This window comes from Bufo gargarizans, chromosome 5 (assembly GCF_014858855.1).
Source record: "Bufo gargarizans isolate SCDJY-AF-19 chromosome 5, ASM1485885v1, whole genome shotgun sequence".
NCBI lineage: Eukaryota > Metazoa > Chordata > Amphibia > Anura > Bufonidae > Bufo > Bufo gargarizans.
Genome location: NC_058084.1, coordinates 459,764,629 through 459,789,070, shown reverse-complemented (window position 1 = coordinate 459,789,070; position 24,442 = coordinate 459,764,629). Strand labels below are relative to the sequence as shown.

The 24,442-nt window shown below is 49.1% G+C and overlaps 1 protein-coding gene across 1 annotated transcript in view; it reads left to right on the top strand.

The window, feature by feature from the left end:
• Positions 1–24,442, top strand: part of LRRC72 (leucine rich repeat containing 72) — a 47,473-nt gene that overhangs the window by 14,411 nt on the left and 8,620 nt on the right. The window contains exons 4-7 of the mRNA XM_044295046.1: positions 5,328–5,441; positions 9,362–9,451; positions 13,118–13,267; positions 18,221–18,251. Of these exons, the coding sequence (XP_044150981.1) occupies positions 5,328–5,441; positions 9,362–9,451; positions 13,118–13,267; positions 18,221–18,251 (385 nt within the window). The remainder of the gene's footprint in view (positions 1–5,327; positions 5,442–9,361; positions 9,452–13,117; positions 13,268–18,220; positions 18,252–24,442) is intronic.

Genomic DNA, 24,442 nt, shown 5'->3' with positions numbered 1-24,442 from the left:
GAGGAGCTGGCCGTGACACAGCTGCCTTGGCGACCTCTTGCTCCTCCTCTGCCTTGGCCTTGGGCTTCCACTTGTTCCCCTGTGACATTTGGGAATGCTCTCAGTAGCGCGTCTACCAACGTGCGCTTGTACTCGCGCATCTTCCTATCACGCTCCAGTGCAGGAAGTAAGGTGGGCACATTGTCTTTGTAGCGTGGATCCAGCAGGGTGGCAACCCAGTAGTCCGCACAGGTTAAAATGTGGGCAACTCTGCTGTCGTTGCGCAGGCACTGCAGCATGTAGTCGCTCATGTGTGCCAGGCTGCCCAGGGGTAAGGACAAGCTATCCTCTGTGGGAGGCGTATCGTCATCGTCCTGCCTTTCCCCCCAGCCACGCACCAGTGATGGACCCGAGCTGCGTTGGGTGCCACCCCGCTGTGACCATGCTTCATCCTCATCCTCCTCCACCTCCTCCTCATCCTCGTCCTCCTCGTCCTCCAGTAGTGGGCCCTGGCTGGCCACATTTGTACCTGGCCTCTGCTGTTGCCAAAAACCTCCCTCTGAGTCACTTCGAAGAGACTGGCTAGAAAGTGCTAAAAATGACCCCTCTTCCTCCTCCTCCTCCTCCTCCTCCTGGGCCACCTCCTCTTCCATCATCGCCCTAAGTGTTTTCTCAAGGAGACATAGAAGTGGTATTGTAACGCTGATAACGGTGTCATCGCCACTGGCCATGTTGGTGGAGTACTCGAAACAGCGCAACAGGGCACACAGGTCTCGCATGGAGGCCCAGTCATTGGTGGTGAAGTGGTGCTGTTCCGCAGTGCGACTGACCTGTGCGTGCTGCAGCTGAAACTCCACTATGGCCTGCTGCTGCTCGCACAGTCTGTCCAGCATGTGCAAGGTGGAGTTCCACCTGGTGGGCACGTCGCATATGAGGCGGTGAGCGGGAAGGCCGAAGTTACGCTGTAGCGCAGACAGGCGAGCAGCGGCAGGATGTGAACGCCGGAAGCGCGAACAGACGGCCCGCACTTTATGCAGCAGCTCTGACATGTCGGGGTAGTTGTGAATGAACTTCTGCACCACCAAATTCAGCACATGCGCCAAGCAAGGGATGTGCGTCAAATTGGCTAGTCCCAGAGCTGCAACGAGATTTCGCCCATTATCACACACCACCAGGCCGGGCTTGAGGCTCACCGGCAGCAACCACTCGTCGGTCTGTTGTTCTATACCCCGCCACAACTCCTGTGCGGTGTGGGGCCTGTCCCCCAAACATATGAGTTTCAGAATGGCCTGCTGACGTTTACCCCGGGCTGTGCTGAAGTTGGTGGTGAAGGTGTGTGGCTGACTGGATGAGCAGGTGGAAGAAGAGGAGGAGGAAGCCGAGAAGGAGGAGGTGGCAACAGGAGGCAAAGAATGTTGCCCTGCGATCCTTGGCGGCGGAAGGACGTGCGCCAAACAGCTCTCCGCCTGGGGCCCAGCTGCCACTACATTTACCCAGTGTGCAGTTAGGGAGATATAGCGTCCCTGGCCGTGCTTACTGGTCCACGTATCTGTGGTTAGGTGGACCTTGCCACAGATGGCGTTGCGCAGTGCACACTTGATTTTATCGGATACTTGGTTGTGCAGGGAAGGCACGGCTCTCTTGGAGAAGTAGTGGCGGCTGGGAACAACATACTGTGGGACAGCAAGCGACATGAGCTGTTTGAAGCTGTCTGTGTCCACCAGCCTAAATGACAGCATTTCATAGGCCAGTAGTTTAGAAATGCTGGCATTCAGGGCCAGGGATCGAGGGTGGCTAGGTGGGAATTTACGCTTTCTATCAAATGTTTGTGAGATGGAGAGCTGAACGCTGGCGTGTGACATGGTTGAGACGCTTGGTGACGGAGGTGGTGGTGGTGGTGTTGGTGGTACATCCCCTGTTTGCTGGGCGGCAGGTGCCAACGTTCCTCCAGAGGCGGAGGAAGAGGCCGAGGCGGCAGCAGCAGAATAGGCCGAGGCGGCAGCAGCAGAAGAGGTAGCAGGGGGAGCCTGAGTGACTTCCTTGGTTTTAAGGTGTTTACTCCACTGCAGTTCATGCTTTGCATGCAGGTGCCTGGTCATGCAGGTTGTGCTCAGGTTCAGAACGTTAATGCCTCGCTTCAGGCTCTGATGGCACAGCGTGCAAACCACTCGGGTCTTGTCGTCAGCACATTGTTTGAAGAAGTGCCATGCCAGGGAACTCCTTGAAGCTGCCTTTGGGGTGCTCGGTCCCAGATGGCGGCGGTCAGTAGCAGGCGGAGTCTCTTGGCGGCGGGTGTTCTGCTTTTGCCCACTGCTCCTTCTTTTGCTACGCTGTTGGCTCGGTCTCACCACTGCCTCTTCCTCCGAACTGTGAAAGTCAGTGGCACGACCTTCATTCCATGTGGGGTCTAGGACCTCATCGTCCCCTGCATCGTCTTCCACCCAGTCTTGATCCCTGACCTCCTGTTCAGTCTGCACACTGCAGAAAGACGCAGCAGTTGGCACCTGTGTTTCGTCATCATCAGAGACATGCTGAGGTGGTATTCCCATGTCCTCATCATCAGGAAACATAAGTGGTTGTGCGTCAGTGCATTCTATGTCTTTCACCGCTGGGGAAGGGCTAGGTGGATGCCCTTGGGAAACCCTGCCAGCGGAGTCTTCAAACAGCATAAGAGACTGCTGCATAACTTGAGGCTCAGACAGTTTCCCTGGTATGCATGGGGGTGATGTGACAGACTGATGGGGTTGGTTTTCAGGCGCCATCTGTGCGCTTTCTGCAGAAGACTGGGTGGGAGATAATGTGAACGTGCTGGATCCACTGTCGGCCACCCAATTGACTAATGCCTGTACCTGCTCAGGCCTTACCATCCTTAGAACGGCATTGGGCCCCACCATATATCGCTGTAAATTCTGGCGGCTACTGGGACCTGAGGTAGTTGGTACACTAGGACGTGTGGATGTGGCAGAACGGCCACGTCCTCTCCCAGCACCAGAGGGTCCACTAACACCACCACGACCATGTCCACGTCCGCGTCCCTTACTAGATGTTTTTCTCATTGTTATGGTTCACCACAACAACAAATATATTATTTGGCCCAATGTATTGTATTCAAATTCAGCGGGATATAAATTTGAGGCCTAGTATTTAGGCACTGTGTGACCGGTATGGATTTAGTGACAGAATTAGACTTGGAAATGCACAGAAGCGTGTGTGTGAAGTTATTCTGAATGACCCAATGTGCACCTTGAATATTATATACCCTTTTAGGGATAGATTTCAAATAGCTCTGATATAGCAGAAACCACTAAATTATGAAATTGCTAAATTGGGAATTGTATTTCAACCCAGAACAAGAAATGTGCTTGAACGGACACTAAATAACTCGCCCAGCTACAGCACTAAGGACAGATTTAGCGGGATATAAATTTGAGGCCTAGTATTTAGGCGCTGGGTGACAGGTATGGGTTTAGTGCCAGAATTAGACTTGGAAATACACAGTAGCGGGTGTGTGTGAAGTTATTCTGAATGACCCAATGTGCACCTTGAATATTATATACCCTTTTAGGGATAGATTTCAAATAGCTCTGATATAGCAGAAACCACTAAATTATGAAATTGCTAAATTGGGAATTGTATTTCAACCCAGAACAAGAAATGTGCTTGAACGGACACTAAATAACTCGCCCAGCTACAGCACTAAGGACAGATTTAGCGGGATATAAATTTGAGGCCTAGTATTTAGGCGCTGGGTGACAGGTATGGGTTTAGTGACAGAATTAGACTTGGAAATACACAGTAGCGGGTGTGTGTGAAGTTATTCTGAATGACCCAATGTGCACCTTGAATATTATATACCCTTTTAGGGATAGATTTCAAATAGCTCTGATATAGCAGAAACCACTAAATTATGAAATTGCTAAATTGGGAATTGTATTTCAACCCAGAACAAGAAATGTGCTTGAACGGACACTAAATAACTCGCCCAGCTACAGCACTAGGGACAGATTTAGCGGGATATAAATTTGAGGCCTAGTATTTAGGCGCTGGGTGACCGGTATGGATTTAGTGACAGAATTAGACTGGGATATGGCCAAAAAATGAACAGACTATTGCTGGTTAAATGCACTTGGTGTGACAGCTTCACCCTGATGTAGGCTTTAGCCAAAAAACAACCACACCATTGAGGGTTAAATGCACTTGGTGACAGGCGCAGCTTGCCCCTGATTTAGTATATGGCCAAAAAATGAACAGACTATTGCTGGTTAAATGCACTTGGTGTGACAGCTTCACCCTGATGTAGGCTTCAGCCAAAAAACAACCACACCATTGAGGGTTAAATGCACTTGGTCGCAGCTTGGATGCACTTGGTCGCAGCACCGCACAAGACACAAAATGGCCGCCGATCACACCATAAAAAAGTGACTGACAAACGGTCTGGGCAGCCTAAAAACAGTGAGTGAGCATTTGAGTATCAGCAGCTCAATGATGCACAGCTGCAGATCGATCGATTAATCAAGTGAAGTCCTTTGGAGGAGTTAATCTGCCTAATCTCGCCCTACTGTCGCAGCCGCAACCTCTCCCTACGCTAATCAGAGCAGAGTGACGGGCGGCGCTATGTGACTCCAGCTTAAATAGAGGCTGGGTCACATGGTGCTCTGGCCAATCACAGCCATGCCAATAGTAGGCATGGCTGTGACGGCCTCTTGGGGCAAGTAGTATGACGCTTGTTGATTGGCTGCTTTGCAGCCTTTCAAAAAGCGCCAAGAAAGCGTCACAAAAGCGCGAAGAAAGCGACAAACACCGAACCCGAACCCGGACTTTTACGAAAATGTCCGGGTTCGGGTCCGTGTCACGGACACCCCAAAATTCGGTACGAACCCGAACTATACAGTTCGAGTTCGCTCATCCCTAGTAGTGATCTTCCAGCAGTGCAGAGTATTTCAGGAGAGTGATGTGCTGATCTTTAGGGAGACTTGCGTAGTGGAAGGTGAAGGTTTCCTCAGCAGCACAGAGTGTTTCAGTAGAGGAGTGTTCTGATATTGTGGAAAGTTGCAGACTGAAAGTGGAAGGGGTAGTGATCCACCAGCAGCACAAAGGATTTCAGGAGAGGAGTCTGCTGATCTTATGGGAGATTCCAGACTGAAAGTTATACGGACAAAGGGCCATAGCCCCCAGCAGCACAAAGTATTTCAGGAGAGGCTTGTGCTGATCTACTGGGGGCCAGTAACCTGACGGTGATGATGGCGGGTAGGACGTATTCCTCGGGGTGTTCTCCTGTCTGGCAGTCTCTGATTTCCTGTAGATGTCTCCGTCCTTGGTGATCTCTTCTCTCTCTCTCTTATTTCCAGGATCTCTGAAGCATCTGACTTCATTGCATACACTAATGCTGAACGACAACCATCTGACCGATCTCCAGGCAGCCGTGAAGGAGCTGAGAGGAATGACAAATCTCCGCGTTCTAAGTAATCGCCGTCCGGATCAGTTCTGTATCTCAAGCGCACGTTGACTAGTATCCTGAGGTCAGCTCATTCTGTAGTGGGAGATGTGGACACCCCGCAGCCGTCAGTGCCGGTTGTGTAATAACTGGCGTGTAGTGCGCAGTGTCCCAGCGCAGAGTATCTTCATGATATCTGATCCAACAGGGCCCCTGCGCTGTACACGGCTTTAGTGAGCTACATACTAATGGGTGCTGGTATTCAGAGCAGAACATGAAATAAGCAGTGAAATCGTGTGAGACCTCCCTGGTGATCTGGAGTAGCAGAGGACTTCCCTGATGGTCTAGGGCTTGGGTTGTCCACTTTGACATGTAACCCGGAGCTGCTCCTCTTGTCTTTAGGGGGTACTCACACTGTCCTCATGATGTGCAGCACTCTGTGTAGTCCTAGTCTTGGGGATACTTTGATGTAAGTTATTTGGGGGTCTTTGGCTTAGGGTACATCCACATGACTGTATGAATGGGTCTGCATCCGTTCCGCAATTTTGAGGAACAGGTGCGGACCCATTAATTCCAACGGGGCCGCAAAAGATGCAGACAGCATACAGTGTGCTGTCCGCATCCGTAGTTCCATTCCGCGGCCCCGCAAAAATATAGAGCATGTCCTATTCTTGTCCAAATACGTGCGGTGGAACACACATGGCCGGTATCCGTGTTTTGTGGATCCGCAGTTTGCAAACCACAAAACACTTATGGTCGTGTGAATGTAGCCTTAGAAACATTGTGAAACACTGGTCGAGGTTATTGGATGCCTAGTGTCTGCTTCCCTGATGGTCTAAGACACTATTTGTAAATCAAGTAATGCCAAGGTTTCCACAAGTTGGTAATAATGCAGTATGCCGTACATTATACCATATTACTAACATAGTGTGTACCCCCTGGATAGCGTATGGAGAAGTGGAATTGTAGATACCAGATGGTCTAGGGCAGGGCTGGCCAACCTGTGGCTCTCCAGCTGTTGTAAAACTACAATTCCCACCATGCCCTGCTGTAGGCAGTCTGAGCATGCTGGGAGTTGTAGTTTTGCAACAGCTGGAGAGCTGCAGGTTGGCCATTCTTGCTCTGGGGCAATGAAAGGATTCTTTTACCATCTTCATTGGTTCTTCAGGGTAATGAAAGGGTTCATGACAGTCTCCCTGGTTATCTAGGGTATTGGAGAGGTTGTGCCAAGCTCCTTGTTGTATAGGGTAGAGAAAGAGTTAATGCCTGGCTCCCTAATTCCAGATTTCCTGGTGATCTGGTATAATAGAGTGGTTAATAGCAGCTTTCCCCTTGGTCTAGGGGTGTGATGGCTAACCTCCCGCACTCCAGCGGTGGTAAAACTACAACTCCCAAGATGCACACTTGCTTGGCTGTTCTCAGAACTCCACAGAAATGAATATAGCATGCTGGGAGTTGTAGTTTCACCACAGCTGGAGTGCCGGAGGTTAGCCATCACTGGTCTCGGGTAGTACAGAGGTTACCAGCTTCTCTGGTGTTCTAGGGTAGTAGAGGGGTTTATAGCTGATATCCTGGTGGTCGAGAATAGCAGAGGGGTTTATACCTGATATCCTGATGGTTGAGGATAGCAGAGGGGTTTATACCTGATATCCTGGTGGTCGAGGATAGCAGAGCGGTTTATAGCTGATATCCTGGTGGTCGAGGATAGCAGAGGGGTTTATAATTGATATCCTGGTGGTCGAGGGTAGTAGAGGGGTTTATACCTGATATCCTGGTGGTTGAGGGTAGTAGAGGGGTTTATACATGATATCCTGGTGGTTGAGGATAGCAAAGGGGTTTATACCTGATATTCTGGTGGTCGAGCATAGCAGAGGGGTTTACACCTGATATCCTGGTGGTCGAGGATAGAAGAGGGGTTTATACCGGATATCCTGCTGGTTGAGGATAGCAGACGGGTTCATACCTAATATCCTGGTGGTTGAGGATAGCAGAGGGGTTTATACCTGATATCCTGGTGGTCGAGGATAGCAAAGGGTTTTACACCTGATATCCTGGTGATCGAGGATAGCAGAGGGGTTTATACCTGACATCCTGGTGGTTCAGGATAGTAGAGGGGTTTATACTTGATATCTTGATATCCTTGTGGTTCATAATAGTAGAGCGGTTTATACCTGATATCCTGGTGGTTCAGTATAGTAGAGGGGTTTATACCCGATATCCTGGTGGTTCAGGATAGTAGAGGGGTTTATACCTGATATCCTGGTGGTTCAGTATAGTAGAGGGGTTTATACCCGATATCCTGGTGGTTCAGGACAGTAGAGGGGTTTATACCTGATATCTTGGTGGTTGAGGGTAGTAGAGGAGTTAATACCTGATATCCTGGTGGTAGTAGAGGGGTTTATACCTGATATCCTGGTGGTTCAGGATAGTAGAGGGGTTTATACCTAATATCCTGGTGGTTCAGGATAGTAGAGGGGTTTATACCTGATATCTTGGTGGTTGAGGGTAGTAGAGGGGTTTATACCTGATATCCTGGTGGTAGTAGAGGAGTTTATACTTGATATCCTGGTGATTCAGGATAGCAGAGGGGTTTATACCTGATATCTTGGTGGTTGAGGGTAGCAGAGGGGTTTATACCTGATATCCTGGTGGTAGTAGAGGGGTTTATACCTGATATTCTGGTGGTTCGGGATAGTAGAGGGGTTTATACCTGATATCCTGGTGGTTCAGGATAGTAGAGGGGTTTATACCTGATATCCTGGTGGTTCAGGATAGTAGAGGGGTTTATACCTACTATCCAGGTGGTTTAGGATAGTAGAGGGGTTTATCCCTGATATCCTGGTGGTTTAGGATAGTAGAGGGGTTTATACCTGATATCCAGGTGGTTTAGGATAGTAGAGGGGTTTATACCTGATATCCTGGTGGTTTAGGATAGTAGAGGGGTTTATACCTGATATCCTGGTGGTTCAGGATAGTAGAGGGGTTTATACCTGATATCCTGGTGGCTCAGGATAGTAGAGGGGTTTATACCTGATATCCTGGTGGTTCAGGATAGTAGAGGGGTTTATACCTACTATCCAGGTGGTTTAGGATAGTAGAGGGGTTTATCCCTGATATCCTGGTGGTTTAGGATAGTAGAGGGGTTTATACCTGATATCCTGGTGGTTAAGGATAGTAGAGGGGTTTATACCTGATATCCTGGTGGTTCAGGATAGTAGAGGGGTTTATACCTGATATCCTGGTGGTTTAGGATAGTAGAGGGGTTTATCCCTGATATCCTGGTGGTTTAGGATAGTAGAGGGGTTTATACCTGATATCCAGGTGGTTTAGGATAGTAGAGGGGTTTATACCTGATATCCTGGTGGTCGAGGGTAGTACAGAGTTTAATACCAGCTTCCCTGGTGGTCTATAGTAGTAGAGAGGTTAACACCAGTTTCCCTGGTCATCTGGGGTAGTAAAGAGGTTAATGGTGGCTTTTCTGTTGCCTAGGACGGTGGAGGAATTTAGCTCTGTCTACATACATGCACAGGGCTCCATTCACCCAGCATATGGCAGCTTGTCCTGTTTGGCATATTGTATGTCGGTCTGGTATTTTTTATTTGCACAATGGTAGCTTCTGGGTGGTGATGCTGCTGTATAGTGGGATACACTGCAGCCTGCCATCCGAGGTATACATCCAGAGATCCTACCGTATACCTCTGATGGAAGGCAGCGATATGTGAACAGAGCCTTAATGCCAGCTTTTCTGGTGGTCTTGGGTAGTGGTCTACCCTGTCAGCCTTAGGGGTCTTGCACCACTACTTGTGTTTAGATGTCTATGCTTTTCAGGACCATCGTCTAGCTGGTCGACAGCTGCTATGGGCCCCTCAGATTCGCTGAGCAGGCACATGATAGCTTACATGGCAGTCTGTATCCATCTCATATCTCTGTCTGCCTCTTCCTGTGTAGATCTATTTCATAACCCGCTGGAACAAGACGCCGGTTACCGCCATACCGTCATCCACCACCTTCCCTCGATGCAGCTGCTTGATCGTGAACGTAAGCGCACCCTCCTGCCTGTTACCAATCCTTCACAGCACGTCACACCCCACATGTCTAAATGGAAACAGATCCGCTGCCCACGCTTCACATATTTCTGAAACAAGTGACAAAGTGCAGTGACAACCGGCGGCGGATTTGTGAAATCAGAATGCAGAAAATCTGCACAATCCCAGGCGGCTGCTTTGTGTTGTTTAATCGTGTGTGGCAGTAAATTTACATCCCTCGGTCTGTACGAGGCGAGACAATGGGCCCTGCATGACACGGGGGAGGGGGTAGAAAGTTTTATAAACTGGATATTTTAGGAGAATTACAAAAACTCCAACCCCCCCCCTATATGGAGCTGGCTGTGTGCACAGGGGTGCATCAGAGAGGGACCCCCCAAACTCTTACCACAAGGGCGGAAGAGACAGTTGTGTCTGTGTATGCTGCAGCATTAGGCTCCATTCACACGTCCGCTATTCTGTTCTGCATTTTGCGGAACGGAATTGCTGACCCATTCATTTCTATGGGGCCGCACAATGTGCTGCCCGGATCCGGAAATGCGGATCCGCACTTCTGGGTCCCCAGTTCCGTTCCCGAAAAAAATAGAACATGTCCTGTTCTTGTCCGCAATTGCGGACAAGATTAGGCATTTTCTACTATAGTGCCGGCGATGCGGAACGCACATTGCTGGTGTCTGTGTTTTGCGAATCCATGGATCCGCAAAAGACATACAGATGTGTGAATGGACCCTTAGGCCTCCTGCTCACGACCGTTTTTTTTTTTTTTTTCGTTCATTCTGTTCAACCATCTATTGGAAATTTTATGTCCAGCCCAATTTTTTCTATGTAATTACTGTACATGCCATACGGAAAAACGGAACGGAAAAAATGGAACAGAAAAGGAAACACAACGGAAACAAAAAACGGAATAACAGATCCGTGAAAAACGGACTGCAAAACACTGAAAAAGCCATACGGTCGTGTGCAGGAGACCTTAAAGGGAATGTGTCGTCAGTTTTACGGTGTCCAGCTTGAGCGCATGCCGATGAGTCCTGAATATTCATGAGCTCCTGGTTTTCTCCGCCCCCCCTGATTTAAAAAAACTAGGAGCTCATGAATATCAGGACTCATCGGCAAGCGCTGGCGCTGTGAGAACCTTCAAAGGGGTTGTGTCATCTTATATATGGGGGCATATCGCTAGGTCACAGTGATGGCTGACCTCCGGCACTCAAACTGTGGTGAAACTACGACTCCCAGCATGCTCCATTCATTTCTATGGAGTTCTGAGAACAACCAAGCAAGTGTGCATTTTGGGAGTTGTAGATTTACCACAGCTGGAGTGCCGGAGGTTAGCCATCACAGCACTAGGATATGCCCCCAATGTCTGATAGGTGCAGGTCCCACCTCTGAGACCCGCACCTATCTCCAGAACGGAGTCTGCAAAGTAAGGGTCCATTCACACGTCCGCAAAGTGGGTCCACAAATCACAGAACAGGGCTGGAAAATGGGGCTGGAAAAGATGCGGACAGCACAAAGTGGCCGGTGGCCGTGTTTTGCGGATCCGCAATTTGCGGACCGCCAAACACTTGCGGACGTAGGAATGGACCCTAAAGGAGAGTGGACTGTGTAGGCGCTGCAGCCTTCCAATCATATTTATGGGACTGTGAAAAGAGCCGAGCGCTTGGCTATTTCCCTCAGCCCCATAGAAGTGAACTGAGCGGCGGCTGCCCTTCTGCAGTGCACTTCCCATTCATTTCTGTGGGACTTCTGAGAATAGTCGAGCGCGCTATTTTTGGCTCTCCCATAGAAAATAATGGAGGGAGGCCGCTCATGCTCTCCTTCACTTTGCGGCCTCTGTTTTAGAGATAGGTCCCAGAGCTATCAGACAATGGTGGCATAACATGGAGAGCTGCCACCAATATGTGAGATGGGCAAACCCCTTTAAAGGGAATCCGTCACCAGTTTTACGGTCTCCTAACTGAGGGCAACATAAGCTAGTGCCAGGTCACCATAGCAAAACGCTGGGTCACTGAGAGCTCATGAATACGGGGACTCGGTCGGCGTGCGCTCGTTTACAACAAGATTTTGGCAAAACACCAATTAAACAAAGTGACCCGGCGTTTTGATAAGGAGACCCGTCACCAGCTTATGCAGCCCTCATTTAGGAGACCATAAAACTGGTGATGGATTCCATTTAACTGCTTGTATGGCACTGAGCGCTGCTACAGTCCTGTGGGGGTCAGCTCAATAGTGGTGGGCACAGCAGTCAGAGGCAGCGACACAACGGCTCAGTTCACACAGGGATTTGCCTGGCAAAAACACTAAATAAACTCCTGCTGGGCTGAGCACCAACTAAACACAAGATCACCCTTTCTATACGGGTGGCCTACTACCAGCCACACGACACACAGTGATGGTGAAAGAGCGTCTGTTCCACCCGTCCCCACACACGTGTTCGTAGTGCAGACCTGAGCTGAGCTCCATCACCCGGCTGAGAGCTCTATAGGAAACCTGTTCTGGACAGGAAGGGAATGAGGAGCCCCACTACCAACCTGCTCACCATTCCATAAAAATCCAGGCCCGACAACACCATTAGGGCTCACGTGTGATGCCCGTTGCCGTATTGCGGATCCGCAATACACGGGCACCGTTCTGTGTGCATTTCGCATCACGGATGCAGACCCATTCACTTCAATGGGTCCGCAAATCCGGAGTAGCGGAACAGAAGCACGGAACGGAACACTACGGAGTGCTTCCTGGGGTTCCATTCCGTGCCTCTGCACCGCAAAAAGATAGAACCTACTCTATCTTTTTGCGGAACGGACGGATCGCGGACCCATTCAAGTGAATGGGTCCGCGATCCCCATGCAGCAGGGCCACAGTCGGTGCCCGTGAATTGCAGACGCAATTTGTGGTCCACAGCACGGGCACGGGCTTCACACGGTCGTGTGAACGAGCCCTTAACCAAAGTCCTCAGCGGACAATGTTTTGCTAAGGCAACCCATCTTTCCTGGATTTCTGATATCTCACCCAGTTTTCCTGTAGTCCAGTACATGGTATACGAGAGAAGCCTAGGCGAAAAATAACGGTTTTCTACTACTTTTCCAGTCACTGTCTCACACCCCCAAAAAACGCTCTTAGAAATATGCAGATTAGGCTGAAGAGAGCGCACGGGGCTGTACTTACACCTTGTGGAGCCCCACCGCGCCCATCGGCAGTGGCCCCGCTCCTCCTCTCCCGCTGTAAAATCATGTGCATGCGCACCGTCCCTTTACGTGTCCGCCAGCAGCCTCATTAACTGAACTCCGCATACTGGTGGCACATGCATTTTTTGGGGGGCACAGAAAACTTTGAATTGGACATGAAGGTATATTTACTGACGGCAGCAGCGCTCAGGGCCATAGAAACAGTTAAGCACTGTGGGTGGTGACACGTTCCCTTTAACATTACTCTTCAGTGAAACTAAAAGGGGCAAACCCTAAAAATTAACCCCGTTCCATTCCCCCCTCCTCCACCGCATGTTGCATTCTGGTAGGTAGCGCTCTCCAGCAGACTGGCAGAGAGAGGAGATTCATCCCTCCAGAGAACAGGTGTCCACGGCTCCAGTGACAGTTTGCTTTACACCATTACAGCTGCTGCCTGGCATTGTGCATGGTGATCTCTCTATCATCTAATCCTTCAGATGTCACACAGAAGGAACGAGAAGAAGCTTTCCAGGTCTTTAATCCACATAGAACATCCGTCATACAGTCGCTGGGTTTTGGGAGAAGAACCGACTCGGTCCTCGGCAGTAGAGGCGCTCAGAGCTCCATAGGCCACAGATCACCCAGGAGTAAGTTCTAGATAAACTGCATATATATAATAGACCCCAGGGCCATAGTGTGTGATAATGAGACATTATGTGCAGTCTCTTCCTCCTCTGCAGTGGTCACTATGTGCGGTCTCATCCTCCTCTGCAGCGGTCACTATGTGCAGTCTAATCCTCCTCTGCAGCGGTCACTATGTGCAGTCTCGACCTCCTCTGTAGCGGTCACTATGCGCAGTCTCATCCTCCTCTGCAGTGGTCACTATGTGCAGTCTCATCCTCCTCTGTAGCGGTTACTATGTGCAGTCTCATCCTCCTCTGCGGTGGTCACTATGTGCAGTCTCTTGCTCCTCTGCAGCGGTCACTATGTGCAGTCTCATCCTCCTCTGCGGCGGTCACTATGTGCAGTCTCTTCCTCCTCTGCAGCGGTCACTATGTGCAGTCTCATCCTCCTCTGCAGCGGTCACTATGTGCAGTCTCTTCCTCCTCTGCAGCGGTCACTATGTGCAGTCTCTTCCTCCTCTGCAGCGGTCACTATGTGCAGTCTCTTCTTCCTCTGCAGCGGTCACTATGTGCAGTCTCTTCTTCCTCTGCAGCAGTCACTATGTGCGGTCTCTTCTTCCTCTGCAGCGGTCACTATGTGCGGTCTCTTCTTCCTCTGCAGCGGTCACTATGTGCGGTCTCTTCTTCCTCTGCAGCGGTCACTATGTGCAGTCTCTTCCTCCTCTGCAGCGGTCACTATGTGCAGTCTCTTCTTCCTCTGCAGCGGTCACTATGTGCAGTCTCTTCTTCCTCTGCAGCTGTCACTATGTGCAGTCTCTTCCTCCTCTGCAGCGGTCACTATGTGCAGTCTCTTCTTCCTCTGCAGCTGTCACTATGTGCAGTCTCTTCTTCCTCTGCAGCGGTCACTATGTGCAGTCTCTTCCTCCTCTGCAGCGGTCACTATGTGCAGTCTCTTCTTCCTCTGCAGCGGTCACTATGTGCAGTCTCTTCTTCCTCTGCAGCTGTCACTATGTGCAGTCTCTTCTTCCTCTGCAGCGGTCACTATGTGCAGTCTCTTCCTCCTCTGCAGCGGTCACTATGTGCAGTCTCTTCTTCCTCTGCAGCGGTCACTATGTGCAGTCTCTTCCTCCTCTGCAGCGGTTACTATGTGCAGTCTCTTCTTCCTCTGCAGCGGTCACTATGTGCAGTCTCTTCTTCCTCTGCAGCGGTCACTATGTGCAGTCTCTTCTTCCTCTGCAGAGGTCACTATGTGCGGTCTCTTCTTCCTCTGCAGCGGTCACTATGTGCGGTCTCTTCTTCCTCTGCAGCAGTCACTATGTGCAGTCTCTTCTTCCTCTGCAGCTGTCACTATGTGCAGTCTCTTCTTCCTCTGCAGCGGTCACTATGTGCGGTCTCTTCTTCCTCTGCAGCGGTCACTATGTGCAGTCTCTTCTTCCTCTGCAGCGGTCACTATGTGCAGTCTCTTCTTCCTCTGCAGCTGTCACTATGTGCAGTCTCTTCTTCCTCTGCAGCGGTCACTATGTGCAGTCTCATCCTCCTCTGCGGTGGTCACTATGTGCAGTCTCTTCTTCCTCTGCGGCAATCACTATGTGCAGTCTTATCCTCCTCTGCAGCGGTCACTATGTGCAGTCTCTTCTTCCTCTGCAGCGGTCACTATGTGCAGTCTCTTCTTCCTCTGCAGCGGTCACTATGTGCAGTCTCTTCTTCCTCTGCAGCGGTCACTATGTGCAGTCTCTTCCTCCTCTGCAGCGGTTACTATGTGCGGTCTCTTCTTCCTCTGCAGCGGTCACTATGTGCAGTCTCTTCCTCCTCTGCAGCGGTCACTATGTGCAGTCTCTTCCTCCTCTGCAGCGGTCACTATGTGCAGTCTCTTCTTCCTCTGCAGCGGTCACTATGTGCAGTCTCTTCTTCCTCTGCAGCGGTCACTATGTGCAGTCTCTTCTTCCTCTGCAGCGGTCACTATGTGCAGTCTCTTCCTCCTCTGCAGCGGTTACTATGTGCGGTCTCTTCTTCCTCTGCAGCGGTCACTATGTGCAGTCTCTTCTTCCTCTGCGGCGGTCACTATGTGCAGTCTCTTCTTCCTCTGCGGCGGTCACTATGTGCAGTCTCTTCCTCCTCTGCAGCGGTCACTATGTGCGGTCTCTTCTTCCTCTGCAGCGGTCACTATGTGCGGTCTCTTCCTCCTCTGCAGCGGTCACTATGTGCGGTCTCTTCCTCCTCTGCAGCGGTCACTATGTGCGGTCTCTTCTTCCTCTGCAGCGGTCACTATGTGCAGTCTCATCCTACTCTGTAGCGGTCACTATGTGCGGTCTCTTCTTCCTCTGCAGCGGTCACTATGTGCGGTCTCTTCTTCCTCTGCAGCGGTCACTATGTGCGGTCTCTTCTTCATCTGCAGCGGTCACTATGTGCAGTCTCTTCTTCCTCTGCAGCGGTCACTATGTGCGGTCTCTTCCTCCTCTGCAGCGGTCACTATGTGCGGTCTCTTCTTCCTCTGCAGCGGTCACTATGTGCGGTCTCTTCTTCATCTGCAGCGGTCACTATGTGCGGTCTCTTCTTCCTCTGCAGCGGTCACTATGTGCGGTCTCTTCTTCATCTGCAGCGGTCACTATGTGCAGTCTCTTCTTCCTCTGCAGCGGTCACTATGTGCAGTCTCTTCTTCCTCTGCGGCGGTCACTATGTGCAGTCTCTTCTTCCTCTGCGGCGGTCACTATGTGCAGTCTCTTCCTCCTCTGCAGCGGTCACTATGTGCAGTCTCTTCTTCCTCTGCAGCGGTCACTATGTGCGGTCTCTTTCTCTCATAATCTCAGCGAATTCTTTAGTTTCTGTCCCAGGACATAACTGAACCAGGGTCAGCCATACTGGCACTGATGTCACCCAGGGGCTCCGCTCACCCATCCTTCTCATGGTGCAGACGTACGCTGCACAGGGTGAAGCATCATCTGCGATCTGTGACCAAACATATGGTTGTCAACTTTTTTATTTATTTATTTTTTAGCAAAAAAATGTAAATACAAGGAATGCTGGGAAATGGTGACATAAGTGAGGGGGGAAGTAGCCGACTTCTCCTGTTTGAGTTTCATTAGAAATTGATACGGCTGCAGCCGGAGACATAACTGTAGACAAGGAAAGATGAGAAAGGAAACCTGCCTCTCTGGCGCCACCTCCTGGAGGTAGAGCCCCTGTGAGTCAGTGTCCGACCCTGAGCCGTGACAGAGGATGTAAGCCAAACCAGAATGTTTCCCATGAGGAAAAGAAACTGACGTTTCGCTATTTTTCTGCCCCTCATCAGTGCAGAGCAGGATACTGGTTTAACTGGATGAGATGCGTGTGACGTGGGTCCGGGGGGAATAAACTTCTCTTTGTGGAGACCACTGAGTTGGCATAGGGAGTCGTATAGGCCAGGCAATGCTTCCGGGGGGAAAAGGAGTGCAAAGTATGTCTCCTCCAGGATGAAGGAAATCCCATCGACAGTCTCCACAAGGAGAAACTTTATTCCTCCAGAACCACATCAAAGGCCCCTGATCCGGCCAAACCAGTACCCCTGCTCTGCACTGATGAGGGGCAAAACCTACCTGTGGCTTGTTGCAAAGTCTGTTGAAAGACCAGACATAGACTGATGGGGAGGCCGCCCCCTAAAGATGGCTCTAGAGGAGACTTTATCCCTAGGGTGCATTAGGCCCCTTGCAGACGAGCGTGTCTGGATTAGGTCCGGGTGCATTGCGGCAAACCCGCGCAAGTAGGTACCCAATTGTGTTCCGTTCAGTTTTTATCTCGCGGGTGCAATGTGTTTTGCACGCGCGTGATAAAAAACTGACTGTGGTACCCAGACCCGAACTTCTTCACAGAGGTTCAGGTTTGGGTTAGTTGTAGTGTAGATTGTATTATTTTCCCTTATAACATGGTTATAAGGGAAAATAATAGCATTCTGAATACAGAATGCATAGTACAATAGGGCTGGAGGGGTTAAAAAATAATAATAATTTAACTCACCTTAATCCACTTGTTCGCGCAGCCGGCATCTCTTCTGTCTTCTTCTTTGATGAATAGAACCTTTGATGACGTCACTGCGCTCAACACATGATCTTTTACCATGGTGATGGATCATGTGACGGACCATGTGATGAGCGCAATGAGTTCATCAAAGGTCCTATTCCTCACAGAAGAAGACAGAAGAGATGCCGGCTGCGTGAACAAGTGGATTAAGGTGAGTTAAATTATTATTATTTTTTTAACCCCTCCAGCGCTATTGTACTTTGCATTCTGTATTCAGAATGCTATTATTTTCCCTTATAACCATGTTACAAGGGAAAATAATAATGATCGGGTCCCCATCCTGATCGTCTCCTAGCAACCGTGCGTGAAAATCGCACCGCATCCGCACTTGCTTGCGGATGCTTGCGATTTTCACGCAACCCTACTCATTTCTATGGGGCCTGCGTTGCGTGGAAAACGCACAAAGAGGAGCATGCTGCGATTTTCACGGAACGCACAAGTGATCTGTGAAAATCACCGCTCATGTGCACAGCCCCATAGAAATGAATGGGTCCGGATTCAGTGCGGGTGCAATGTGTTCACCTCACGCATCGCATCCGCGCGGAAATCTCGCCCGTGTGAAAGGGGCCTTACTGATAAGATCTCCAGGAGAAGAAACCTTAGCCGTGATCTATCAGGCCTGGCATGTGCTACACTGAGCTTGATGGGGCTTGCTCCTCGTCATCAGTGACATGTCTCCTCTGGCTGTCCAAGAGCTGCCGGAGATTTCAGCCTTCGCTTATGCCAGTTTCTGCTCCCTTTTCAGTGGTGAGTTGCGACAAAGAAAGTCACATTGGCATTTAACCAGAGTTTTACGGCTTTTTAGCCCCAAAAAGGCATAGAGGAAATGATAGATACCGCCCCGCTGTGGAAAGCTTTGCTCATCTTCCTGATCACTCTGTGGAAATACATTCCGAGCCCCAATAATCATTTCTGTCTTTGCAGGAAATCGTACAATTACAAGCAAATCAAACAGGTAAGGAAATGGCAGCGAGGAATTTGCTGTGAACCAAACCACAGACTTACAGCATCTCACAGAAGTGAGTCCACCCTCACATATACAGTATCTCACAGAAGTGAGTCCACCCCTCACATATACAGCATCTCACAGAAGTGAGTCCACCCTCACACATACAGTATCTCACAGAAGTGAGTCCACCCTCACACATACAGTATCTCACAGAAGTGAGTCCACCCTCACACATACAGTATCTCACAGAAGTGAGTCCACCCTCACATATACAGTATCTCACAGAAGTGAGTCCACCCTCACATATACAGCATCTCACAGAAGTGAGTCCACCCTCACATATACAGCATCTCACAGAAGTGAGTCCACCCTCACATATACAGCATCTCACCAGACAGTGAGTCCACCCTTACATATACAGTATCTCACAGAAGTGAGTCCACCCTCACATATACAGTATCTCACAGAAGTGAGTCCACCCTCACATAAAGTATCTCACAGAAGTGAGTCCACCCTCACATATACAGTATCTCACAGAAGTGAGTCCACCCTCACATATACAGTATCTCACAGAAGTGAGTCCACCCTCACATATACATTATCTCACAGAAGTGAGTCCACCCTCACATATACAGTATCTCACAGAAGTGAGTCCACCCTCACATATACAGTATCTCACAGAAGTGAGTCCACCCTCACATATACAGTATCTCACAGAAGTGAGTCCACCCTCACATATACAGTATCTCACAGAAGTGAGTCCACCCTCACATATACAGTATCTCACAGAAGTGAGTCCACCCTCACATATACAGTATCTCACAGAAGTGAGTCCACCCTCACATATACAGTATCTCACAGAAGTGAGTCCACCCTCACATATACAGTATCTCACAGAAGGTGAGTCCACCCTCACATATACAGTACTCACAGAAGTGAGTCCACCCTCACATATACAGTATCTCACAGAAGTGAGTCCACCCTCACATATACAAGTATCTACAGAAGAAGTGGTCCACCCTTCACATACAGTATCTCACAGAAGAGAAGTGAGTCCACCCTCACATATACAGTATCTCACAGAAGTGATCCACCCTCACAGATTACAGTATCTCACAGAAGTGAGTCACCCTCAAATATACAGTATCTCACAGAAGTGAGTCCACCCTCACATATACAGTATCTTCAACAGAAGTGAGTCCACCCTCACATATACAGTATCTCACAGAAGTGAGTCCACCCTCACAGATACAGTATCTCACAGAAGTGAGTCCACCCTCACATATACAGTATCTCACAGAAGTGAGTCCACCCTCACATATACAGTATCTCACAGAAGTGAGTCCACCCTCACATATACAGTATCTCACAGAAGTGAGTCCACCCTCACATATACAGTATCTCACAGAAGTGAGTCCACCCTCACATATACAGTATCTCACAGAAGTGAGTCCACCCTCACATATACAGCATCTCACAGAAGTGAGTCCACCCTCACATATACAGTATCTCACAGAAGTGAGTCCACCCTCACATATACAGTCTCACAGAAGTGAGTCCACCCTCACATATACAGTATCTCACAGAAGTGAGTCCACCCTCACATATACAGTATCTCACAGAAGTGAGTCCACCCTCACATATACAGTATCTCACAGAAGTGAGTCCACCCTCACATATACAGTATCTCACAGAAGTGAGTCCACCCTCACATATACAGTATCTCACAGAAGTGAGTCCACCCTCATATACAGTATCTCACAGAAGTGAGTCCACCCTCACATATACAGTATCTCACAGAAGTGAGTCCACCCTCACATATACAGTATCTCACAGAAGTGAGTCCACCCTCACATATACAGTATCTCACAGAAGTGAGTCCACCCTCACATATACAGTATCTCACAGAAGTGAGTCCACCCTCACATATACAGTATCTCACAGAAGTGAGTCCACCCTCACATATACAGTATCTCACAGAAGTGAGTCCACCCTCACATATACAGTATCTCACAGAAGTGAGTCCACCCTCACATATACAGGATCTCACAGAAGTGAGTCCACCCTCACATATACAGTATCTCACAGAAGTGAGTCCACCCTCACATATACAGTATCTCACAGAAGTGAGTCCACCCTCACATATACAGTATCTCACAGAAGTGAGTCCACCCTCACATATACAGTATCTCACAGAAGTGAGTCCACCCTCACATATACAGTATCTCACAGAAGTGAGTACACCCTCACATATACAGTATCTCACAGAAGTGAGCCATATACACTCACATATACCAGACATCTCACAGAAGTGAGTCCACCCTCACATATACAGTATCTCACAGAAGTGAAGTCCACCCTCACATATACAGTATCTCACAGAAGTGATCCACCCTCACATATACAGTATCTCACAGAAGTGAGTACCACCCTCACATATACAGTATCTCACAGAAGTGAGGTCCACCCTCACATATACAGTATCTCACAGAAGTGAGTACTACCCCTCACATATACAGTATCTCACAGAAGTGAGTCCACCCTCACATATACAGTATCTCAGTATCTCCAGAAGTGAGTCCACCCTCACATATCAGTATCTCACAGAAGGGAGTCCCACCCTCACATATACAGTATCTCACAGAAGTGAGTCCACCCTCACATATACAGTATCTCACAGAAGTGAGTCCACCCTCACATATACAGTATCTCACAGAAGTGAGTCCACCCTCACATATACAGTATCTCCCAGAAGTGAGTCCACCCTCACATATACAGTATCTCACAGAAGTGAGTACACCCTCACATATACAGTATCTCACAGAAGTGAGTCCACCCTCACATATACAGTATCTCACAGAAGTGAGTCACCCTCACATATACAGTATCTCCACAGAAGTGAGTCCACCCTCACATATACAGTATCTCACAGAAGTGAGTACACCCTCACATATACAGTATCTCACAGAAGTGAGTCCACCCTCACATATACAGTATCTCACAGAAGTGAGTCCACCCTCACATATACAGTATCTCACAGAAGTGAGTCCACCCTTTACATATACAGTATCTCACAGAAGTGAGTCCACCCTCACATATACAGTATCTCACAGAAGTGAGTCCACCCTCACATATACAGTATCTCACAGAAGTGAGTCCACTCCTCACATATACAGTATCTCAGAGAAGTGAGTCCACCCTCACATAACAGTAATCTCACAGAAGTGAGTCCACCCTCACATATACAGTATCTCACAGAAGTGAGTCCACCTCACATATACAGTATCTCACAGAAGTGAGTCCACCCTCACATATACAGTATCTCACAGAAGTGAGTCCAACCCTCACATATACAGTATCTCACAGAAGTGAGTCCACCCTCACATATACAGTATCTCACAGAAGTGAGTCCACCCTCACATATACAGTATCTCACAGAAGTGAGTCCACCCTCACATATACATTATCTCACAGAAGTGAGTCCACCCTCACATATACAGTATCTCACAGAAGTGAGTCCACCCTCACATATACAGTATCTCACAGAAGTGAGTCCACCCTCACATATACAGGATCTCCACAGAAGTGAGTACCACCCTCACATATACAGTATCTCACAGAAGTGAGTCCACCCTTCACATATACAGTATCTCACAGAAGTGATGTCCACCCTCACATATACAGTATCTCACAGAAGTGAGTCCACCCTCACATATACAGTATCTCACAGAAGTGAGTCCACCCCTCACATATACAGTATCTCACAGAAGTGAGTCCCCCTCACATATACAGTATCTCACAGAAGTGAGTCCACCCTCACATATACAGTATCTCACAGAAGTGAATCCACCCTCACATATACAGTATCTCACAGAAGTGAGTCCACCCTCACATATACAGTATCTCACAGAAGTGAGTCCACCCTCACATATACAGTATCTCACAGAAGTGAGTCCACCCTCACATATACAGTATCTCACAGAAGTGAGTCCACCCTCACATATACAGTATCTCACAGAAGTGAGTCCACCCTCACATATACAGCATCTCACAGAAGTGAGTCCCACCCTCACATATACAGTATCTCACAGAAGTGAGTCCACCCTCACATATACAGTAATCTCACAGAAGTGAGTCCACCTCACATATACAGTATCTCACAGAAGTGAGTCCACCCTCACATATACAGTATCTCACAGGAAGTGAGTCCACCCTCACATATACAGTATCTCACAGAAGTGAGTCCCCCCACATATACAGTATCTCACAGAAGTCGAGTCCCCCCTCACCATATACAGTATCTCACAGAAGTGAGTCCACCCTCACATATACAGTATCTCACAGAAGTGAGTCCACCCTCACATATACAGCATCTCACAGAAGTGAGTACACCCTCACATATACAGCATACTCACAGAAGTGAGTACACCCTCACATATACAGCATCTCACAGAAGTGAGTCCACCCTCACATATACAGTATCTCACAGAAGTCAGTCCACGTCACATATACAGTATCTCACAGAAGTGAGTCCACCCCTACATATACAGTATCTCACAGAAGTGAGTCCACCTTCACATATACAGTACTCACAGAAGTGAGTCCACCCTCACATATACAGCATCTCACGAAGTGAGTCCACCCCTCACATATACAGTATCTCACAGAAGTGAGTCCACCTCTCATATACAGCATCTCACAGAAGTGAGTCCACCCTCACATATACAGCATCTCACAGAAGTGAGTCCACCCTCACATATACAGTATCTCACAGAGTCAGTCCACGTCACATATAAGTATCTACAGAGAGTGAGGTCCACCCTCCTCACAGAAGTGAGTCCACCCTCACATATACAGTATCTCCCAGAAGTGAGTCCACCCTCACATATACAGTATCTCCCAGAAGTGAGTCCACCCTCACATATACAGTATCTCACAGAAGTGAGTCCACCCTCACATATACAGTATCTCACAGAAGTCAGTCCACGTTCACATATACAATATCTCACAGAAGTGAGTCCACCCTCACATTTTTGTAAATATTTTATTCTATCTTCTCGTGGGACAACACTGAAGATCTGACCCTTTGATACAATGTACAGCAGTCAGTGTACGGCTTGTATAACAGTGTAGATTGGGCGTGCCCTCAAAATAACTCAACACACAGAGATTAATGTCTAAACCGCTGGCAACAAAAGTGAGTACACCCCTAAAGCCTCATGAACACGGACCGTGAGATACCGACCTGGATTCCTGCTGAGTGCAGGCGCGCACAGCGTCATTGGTTGCTATAATGCTGTGCGCTTCGTGCCACCACTGCTGTGTACAGTAATACACTTGTATACATCATACGAGTTTATTACTGTACAGCAGCGGCGGCATGAAGCGCACAGCGTTATAGCAACCAATGACGCTGTGCGCGCCTGCACTCAGCAGGAATCCAGGCCGGTATCTCATGGTCCGTGTTCCACAGACGTGTGCATGAGGCTTAAGTAAAAATGGCCAAATTGTGCCCAATTAGCCATTTTCCCTCCCTGGTGTCATGTGACTCGTCAGTGTTACAAGGTCTCAGCTGTGAATGGGGAGCAGGTGTGTTACATTTGGTGTTCTCGCTCTCACACTCTCTCATTACTGGTCACTGGAAGTTTAACATGGCTCCTCATGGCAAAAAACAGGTTACAGGGGTGGGGGGTCAGCCTGTCAGTGCTCAGCATCATATCCAGAGGTTGTCTGAGTGCTGCCAGCATTGCTGCAGAGGTTACAGGGGTGGGGGGTCAGCCTGTCAGTGCTCAGCATCATATCCAGAGGTTGTACGAGTGCTGCCAGCATTGCTGCAGAGGTTACAGGGGTGGGGGGTCAGCCTGTCAGTGCTCAGCATCATATCCAGAGGTTGTACGAGTGCTGCCAGCATTGCTGCAGAGGTTACAGGGGTGGGAGGTCAGCCTGTCAGTGCTCAACATCATATCCAGAGGTTGTATGAGTGCTGCCAGCATTGCTGCAGAGGTTACAGGGGTGGGGGGTCTGCCTGTCAGTGCTCAGCGTCATATCCAGAGGTTGTACGAGTGCTGCCAGCATTGCTGCAGAGGTTACAGGGGTGGGGGTCTGCCTGTCAGTGCTCAGCGTCATATCCAGAGGTTGTATGAGTGCTGCCAGCATTGCTGCAGAGGTTACAGGGGTGGGGGGGTCAGCCTGTCAGT